This window comes from Rhopalosiphum maidis, chromosome 1, assembly GCF_003676215.2.
Source record: "Rhopalosiphum maidis isolate BTI-1 chromosome 1, ASM367621v3, whole genome shotgun sequence".
NCBI classification, from domain to species: domain Eukaryota; kingdom Metazoa; phylum Arthropoda; class Insecta; order Hemiptera; family Aphididae; genus Rhopalosiphum; species Rhopalosiphum maidis.
The window spans coordinates 52,892,738-52,901,523 of record NC_040877.1 but is presented as its reverse complement, the minus strand read 5'-3'; the positions used below and the strand labels follow the sequence as shown (position 1 = coordinate 52,901,523).

The window sequence follows — 8,786 nt, the reverse complement described above, 5'->3', positions numbered from 1 at the left end:
TGTTTTTATTAATTTATCATAACTTAGTTTATAGGTTAATAAATAGTCTATAACTTGTAAAGGTACGGCGATAAGGTAAAATAATAATGGTATTATACTATTATGTATATAATACATAAAATGTAATGCTATTAGTCAATTGTTGGTCTGCATGTAAATAATGACAATTAGCAAACGAAATCGACGTATAATATATTAGTGTAATACTATAATTATTTAGGTATAGGTAAGTAGTTATATAAAATCGAAATAACGGTAAAATAGTAATAATAATAATAATAACAATAAGAAGGTATAAAACAAATTGGTTACAATAATAAACCTATAATTAATATACGCATTAACTATTACAGACTTATAGTATTACATTATTCTAACTGACGAGGATAAAATTAACTAATCTCGTGAAATAGGTAATTAAATAATGGTCTAAAATCTATTTATCAGTCATATCGTTTATAACACTATTAATATTATAATATTATATTAAATATGTCTCAATAATATATTTATTTTGGAACTGGCTGCTCGGTAAATATTAATAATAATAATATTAGTTTATGGCAAGCCCAACCGTAATTTTGAAAATATTTAATAAAATTTTTTATATTTTAATTTATGATAGATAGACTCTAGGAATACCTATTAATTGCTGTATAGATCAACAACTTTAAATATAAATTATTAATATTTGTGTTGCCAAGCAACGATCGATTGCTCTGTGGTCCGGGTATATACTTCTTTACACGGAAAACTTAAAATTTTTGAAATCCCCCTCAAATTTTAATGTAATAAGAATGTGTCCAAAACCACAATAGTCCTTTAGGCTTTTTAAAGCAAAACCTTGAGTTCAGCTTTAGAACGGAATAAATTGACATAGCAAAAATAAAATGCAATTTGTTTCATCTAACACAATATATGGCAATAGAATTTGACGGTAATGTAAAATAATATTATAAATTATAAAAACGATACTATATAATATGTAATTTTCGAAATGTGTTGTAACTTTGTAAGCACTAAAAATCGCAACTTTTCAGTTACGTTCACCGCGCAATACAACTACAACTGCGATGAATGCATTTAGGAATTTGTTGTACAATAAATAATAAAATTACTTAATGCGAATGGATAATATTTTATATTTATAATACCAATATTATTCAAAGTACCTTTATAAAATTAAAGGTGATATACAAAGTGGTATAAATCTAAAACAATAAAATATTTTGTTCAATCGATCTCGAAAGGTTGAAAAAATCAAAATCAGTTTAGCCGCAAATTACAACGTTCGATTGCACTACACAAGATGTAATAACAATATTAACCGGGATTTACATCAGATTGTCAAAAAAAAAAAAAAAAACAAAAACAATTTGTCCCTCTTTCACGTCAATCGACACACTATTCTTTTTAACTGTCTTGCGTAGGTACTAAAAGTCTATAACACACACACACAAATACACAATATATCACAAAAAATTGATAAATTAACAATTCCGATCGTGTAAAACAAAACTCGTCGTGATCGTATCACAGACGCATATACCTACGCTCCGAGATCTGTATCGTTTTTTCGACTGTCTATTAAAATCTACCAACAACATGTGCACTGGCGTGAGTTTTTTCGTACGAAATCTAAGATTTATCTGTGAAAATTCATAGGACAATACATAGATATCTATTATAAAACAAACGATTATTAGTAGAACGAAAGTCTTATTATACGCGGTATAATATGACTCGAATACGTGACCCTTGTTGCATATGACAATGAATGCAGAACATAGTTGTTATATCAAATGTGATTATATGGAAATATAATAATATTATTTTAAATGGTTTCTACATAAGTATTTTTAAATTTTTATATGGGTGGGAGGGACACTCGTACATACGAAGAATATACGACATGGCCATACGTCTAGTCTGTCATATCACGTGGAATTATATTGAGTGGAATGTATATTATCTTGCTACTTAATTTACATTTAATAGGGTTTTTTAACAGGTAATCAACTTATATTATACTATATTTAAATCATACACAAAACAATACTGAATATTCCCGATTTTTTTATTTGTTCAGTCGTCGTTTTATTAGTGTGTAACTTTTATTATTTTAAACCTAAATCGTAAACAAATATATTATAACAAAATAACATAATTTATAATAATACTACATTTATTGTTAAATAATCAATATTACGATTGAATTATTGAACTTATTGAAGAATGCGGTGGCAAAACTGATCGAAATCCACGGTCAACGAAAATCTATAATGCCCGTTTAAAATAATATGATTATAAATCACGCATAAAGTGATATTGAACAATTATTTAAGTTTTTAACTCATGATATTATAGCATCATATACAGATCTATTTAACGATCATAGTTTATATTGTAAGATTGATACGTACCAATTGGCAGAAATCTAGGAAGGCCTTAGTAACAATAAAGACTCTCTAAAAATAAAAAAATTAATTGGAATATTTTTTTTTATAAATATTGTTTAAAATGCTCATAAAAAAGTACTATGTATAGGAATATTTTCTTAGAAATTATCGTAAAAATGTTGATTGAAAAAAATTCCTTATTTTCTTATGAAGTTTTTGCGCGTAAATGGCAGGCGACTAGCTATAATAATTTTAAAAATAAATACTAAAAACCCAAGAATTTGCTTCTGATAAATATATAGTCTTGTATATTGAATACACTGAGCGAAGAAATTAAGACAATTTGAACTTTATGGTTGTCAAATGGATTAGGCACATGCTATTTTGATATTTGTGAATGTACGGATATATATTATATAAGAACCACCTCAAAGGGATATTGTATCACATTTTTAAATTTTAGGTATTTAAATTGAATATTATGAAGTTTTAAATACGAAACAGTTTTTAAATTTTCAAGATTTTACAGAAAACCTAATAAACAAAAAAAATTAATTCTGTAACATTACCTATTAATAAAATTTTAATAAAAAAAGTTCGAGGGAAGCCAGAAACAATTTCTTTATTGCAATTTAAGTTGTTAGCACTCCCCTCTCCCATAATAGTAGGCGATTTCCTCTTAAGTACGTATTTACTTAGCGACTATTCGAAAACAGAACAATAAAAAAATAGACCGCTACGAACAGTATAATAGTACGTATACTATAGTGTACAAAATATCATATGTAATCAACGGCACACATTCAAAATCGAATTAAAATAGTATTTCACCTACTTAACAATATACATATTAGTTCAACAAGACGTGCGTTACACTTAATACTTATTGTAACTCATCGTATATAATAATTATGTACAACGGAATGAATGCTAAAACACTTATTAACACTTTAAAATTTAAAAAAAAAAATTGAAATAGAAAAATAAAATTACAGTGGATGATGTGTTTATGAACACGAAAGACAGCACTGTGTTTGGTATTGACGCAAGTGACACATGTTCATTTGTTTTATGTTCTTGCAGTTGTGTTTGCTGTGATCTATGCATTCGTTTTCTATAACAAAAACAGTTCGCATAATTACATAATTTTTAAAACGTTAACAACAATTATAACGAGTTATGACATGTTATAGACTTATAACACTAATCAACGAGGTTTCGGGGCGTTATAGGTTTTATATATATATATATTGCGAATGAGTAAATTATTAATTGAAAATGAAGGGTGACTTGATGACTTTCGAGTCTCCAGATAGTTTTACGGACTGTTTGTATAGTTTTAAATCTTAACAGAGCAGTATTATTTACATTGTTACGAGTAATAAGGGATTTTTGACATCAAAACATCGAACATGCACATGATTTCGAGTGTGAATTTTTTGGTACAATTCGCAAAAATGGGTACTTATTATTGTTGTATCTGCTGTAAATTATTAATATTTGCATAATGTATCTATACCGCTTGTTGCGAAGACATTTCGTATGGTCAAGTCGATTATATAATAAATAAAACACAAGCATAATCGATTTGAACCCTAAACGATTGGCGATCGTGAACACAGTACACATGCAGGACAAAATGGCTCAACACGATTATGGAAGGTTGTGAGATTTTTTCCCCCACCTGTCTCCCACCCTACGTAATGAGGTCACTACTCTTGTTGAAAGTGCTCGCACAGTTATGTGTGTTTTTACTTGTTGCGCACTGCGGCCCTGTGCAAGTCTTCATCACCGGTGGCCTGGGCTGGTCGCGGCAGGCGGTCCCGGCCGGCTTATTGGTGCCGTACCAGACACACTGCAATATTCGGTACCTCAGCCCGTCCTTTTCGCACGACGCCGAACACTGACAACAAAAAAAAAAAACATTATATAGTATATCTGTTACTGTGAATGTCCGCAATTGGTGAGTGCTGACAATCACCTAGTGAATGTTGACATACACCTACTAAATTGGTAAATGTTGAAAAATTAAAACAATATAGACACGTACTTGTGGATGTTGACATTTACGTTAGGATTTTAGTGACATACACAACACGGTTTTGGTTAATGTTGTACATAATAATAGTACTATAGAGTATAGACAATAATACAAAATAGAAATGATATGTTTAGTTATAAATATTAACAATTACTTTTATTAATTACAATTGTTATTATTGAACAATATTATACTTGTGTTATTAATTTAAATTATTATTATTTTGCCATACAAAAATTATTATTTTAAAACAACGGCGAAAATTGTTCTGCTTATTGCAACATGACAAACTGTCATGACATTTTGAACTGCATAAAATTCCAAAATTTTTACAACCGCACTTTTTTGTGGTGCACTTTGTTTTGCAATTACGTCTTGTATAGGTAGGTACTAGAATTTTAGATAAGATCAGATTAAATAATATCGGCATTATCAACATTCACCAATATCGTTATATAAACGTCGACATTCGCTAGTAAATGTTTACAAACAGTTCAAATTTAAACAAAATGCCAACATTCACCAACGAATTTGGTGTATGACGACATTAACCGGTGACTGTCAGCACTCACCAATTGCGGACATTCGCAGTAACGTATCTACATAATTCCTATCTATAGTATTTGAAAGGCGAGAGCCTAAAGCTACAACGACAGTTGTGGAAATCGCGTGTTTGCTCATGTTAGATGTCTATATGTATGCTAAACAAGTGGCGTAGCGAGAATGGTTAAACTAATAACGTTATAAATGCCCACCCCGAATTTCACTTTATAATTGTATTATTTAATCAAAGTTCAAAATACGATGAATGTAAGTATTTGAGATGATTTTGAACTAGACATTATGCCCTATGAGTTATATATATATATATATATATATTATACATATTCCTCTTTAAACTTTTATAGAGAAAAGTGTACTACCGAATCCTCAACTATAAATTGTAACTTAAGTTTTTGATTTTAATTATTGTATTGTGCATTCGTAGGTATTAAAGTTTAGAAACATTGACCTATTTACAAAAAAATATATATATATATATATATTTTTTTAAAGAATCAAATATTTATACACTAACACTTAATACACTATATATATTTTTAAACAAAACGAGAAATTCAGATGTTGGGCAATTTGAATTGTTAATGATAAATTAAAAACTTTTAAAATGTTGGAGTATATAATATAATAATAACTGGCTGGTTAAACTTTTTGATCTGTACATAAATTATTTATTTATATTATTTTTGTGATTATAAAATATTTTAAGTGGAAAAGACGTTTGAAGTTCAGCATTATCGTTTTGAAATTTATGCAGAATTTGATATATTATTCAAAATAGGAAAAAAATGACGCGTCATATTATTTGTATTATAATAATTTATATTTATTATTTTATATGCCGTATCGTTTCATTTAAACGTAAATCACGTTTATGTAGACATAATTTATCGATTTTCAAGTGTCACAGAAATCGAATTATTATTGAACGGAAATACTTTTCAGAAAATCAAATTATACTTATCTTTTTTGAAGTGGTAAAAACCGTTTGGATGTATACCGATATATTATAATAAGTACTACTGCAGGCGAAACCGAAAACAATATAGACGAAGATTGACGTTACTCGTGTGAATGTTGTCTGCACACGTCAAAAGTTGATTTTATACATCCTGAGCCTTATTTGTATGCGAGTCGAAATTTCACACACTTATGCAGTGTTTGTGACGTGTGCACATATTAGTGTGTGTGTACGTGCATGCCCACGAGAGAGAGAAAGATATGAGCATATTATAACAAACTATCGTTTTGTTTATTATATTTTATTTTAAAAAACAAAAAATATAGTATCAGATCGTTTTAGTTGAATCATTTGATGCATATAAAAATAAAACGAGGTCAACGTTTGGAATTTCGGGAAACCGAAGGTATCTACAAAATGCATCTGCAGTAGGATAAAATTATAGCATAATACAGTGATTTGTGAGTAAATACAAGTGATCACGTAAACACACACACTACGCATCATCAAAAATGGTCCAACGCGTTTATCGACCGTCGCGCGACAGTTTCATTTATACGCGGCGTAAATTGAGATAACGCACGCGCCCGCTCGGCAGTGTACGGTAGCAAATAACTTATAATTGACAGTGACGACGACGCGAATCGAAAAACTCTATTTTTATCCCTTCTTTCTTTTCGTCTTTTTATTTATTTTTTTCCCTTTTTCACTTATTTTCTCCTCGGTTGCATTATTTATCGACGTCACCCGCGCACAGATACCTACGCGTGCACTCACACTGTAGACACTTACCTCGGACCACTCGCCCACTTTCCAAGTGCCTTTGCACTGATCGTTGTAACATTCCTTCCGGTTCACCGGCTTTTCGATCCCGTGGCACGCTTCGTCCGATATAGTGGCTCCATCCGAATTCTGACAGTACACGTTTCGCCTCTGCATCGCTGCGCAAAGTGGAAAAAAGGGGGTGACGTGTTTAAAAATTTAAATAACGTTAAATATTTACGTGGATAACTAGAGTTCGATAAAAAAAAAAAACTAGGAAACTATAGCACGTATATTATATATACATATATTTACAAAGCCCGATCACTATGGATATAGTTAAATTTTTCTAGTTAACTCCGGGATGCTGCGATTTACTAATCGTACTCAATAAAAGATAGAAGTCAATATTTTAGTTGGGCTTTCATTGTATAAATTTCATACAGCCTAGGATGTAAAACCATAATAGTAAAATCTAATCGATCCTTAACAGAAAACAATATATATCTTTTTTAATAATAATAATGTGTAATTTTGTGGCGCTATTTTTACTACGTAGTGTTATGATTAGTAATTAGTATATTTTCATTGACGAGTGACAATATATTTTCTAAGGCAATCGCATCTCGAACATTTTTTGTCTGTCAGACAATGAAAGTTAAACAGCAGCTTGTACAGCCTATATTTGTTGTAATAATTGCATTTTGATTACACGATATGGAAATAAATATGAATGTATAAAAGTTTATACTTGCAGTAGTACAATAATTCACGCTATGTAAATAAACAATAATTAATTTTCTTAAATTATTATACTTTAAGTTATAAATAATTTCAATAAATACCAGTTATTTGTTTTTATAATTTATAACCATAATTTTTAAACAATAGAAATGTATGTGAGTAAACAACTTATGTATAATTGGGTTTTTAATAAATCATTAGAAGAATATTACATCATAATCGTTTGTTATTAATCAGTTTCTACTGTTATAATAATTTCATCCTAAGATGTATAAATTGGTATACATCCCAATAAAATTACGTTTTTCAGCTTTTAGTGAGTACGATTAATAAAGTCAATCATTATTCGTGGACTTTCATTGTGGTGGGAGGGGGGAGGGAGGTGAAATAAGACGAGACTAACCAGTATTCCAGGTGAAACACTTGGACTCCTCGCACGGTTTCCATTCGGTCACCGACCACTGCGGACAGTCATCCGTCTCGCACTTTTGAATGGTCACGGGCGTCGGCAGCCGGGCGTCCTCGCACAAGTTATTGTCCACGCTCTGCGTCATGTTGTTCAGTTTGACTATGCAGTGAGCCGCTCTCATCTGTGAGAAGGCAAACATTAATGTAACAACAGGAATAATAAGTATTTACAATTTATGTCACCGAGTGGTCGTAGTTCACGGCCAACGAAAAAAATTATAAATACCTACGCCGTTGTAACAAAATAAAACAAAATTGTACCTGAAAGCCGTTGCCACCGCAAGGCGGAGAGCAGTCCGACCATTCCGTGATGAGCCATTCAAATTTCACGCTCTTCCGGTCACCTGCAGCACAAAACATAGCCGGTGTCAAATCAATTACATTTTAATCACAAAACTACAATATCACATCCCGCCAATGTGCTAGTAATAACACAGAGCTGTATAATATTATAAGTACCTTTGCCGAGCAAAACGGGTTTACCGAACATGTCTTCCTCGGTGCTGGTTTCGATTTCTGCCGGTGGGTTTGCCGGTTCTTCCATGAACATTCTATTCACTCGTGCGTTGCTCACGCCCTGAAACGGCCACAGAGCCTACTCATTTTATTAGTATGAATGATTGTAATGATGTTTTTCCGATGGAAAATGAAACAAAACTTTCCCCAGGTTCGTGTAATATGTTTACGTGTAAGCACAACTCAAACAAAATGACGTGTCGTTTACAGAAATCGACGGTGCGTTAATATTATAGGTTATAAGTACAGGATTCAAATAAACAAAACCAAATACGTACGTATATACATGCAAGGGTTTAATCGTGAGATGATAATAACAATAATAATAATAGGC

At 30.9% G+C, this 8,786-nt stretch overlaps 1 protein-coding gene across 6 annotated transcripts in view; it reads right to left on the bottom strand.

Annotated features, from left to right (window-relative positions):
- Positions 1-574: 574 nt before the first annotated feature.
- Positions 575-8,786, bottom strand: part of LOC113550543 (ADAMTS-like protein 1) — a 171,592-nt gene continuing 163,380 nt past the window's right edge. For 3 of the 6 annotated variants that reach the window (XM_026952451.1, XM_026952456.1, XM_026952455.1), the window contains 6 exons: positions 8,396-8,531; positions 8,198-8,280; positions 7,872-8,058; positions 6,755-6,903; positions 4,155-4,302; positions 2,864-3,513 (listed from right to left, as the gene is read on the bottom strand). In XM_026952451.1, coding sequence (XP_026808252.1) covers positions 3,407-3,513; positions 4,155-4,302; positions 6,755-6,903; positions 7,872-8,058; positions 8,198-8,280; positions 8,396-8,531 — 810 coding nt within the window. In that variant the 3' untranslated portion in view covers positions 2,864-3,406. Of the gene's footprint in view, positions 2,469-2,863; positions 3,514-4,083; positions 4,303-6,754; positions 6,904-7,871; positions 8,059-8,197; positions 8,281-8,395; positions 8,532-8,786 lie in introns of those variants that run through there. The other 3 variants (XM_026952452.1, XM_026952453.1, XM_026952454.1) reach the window with 3 other exon arrangements.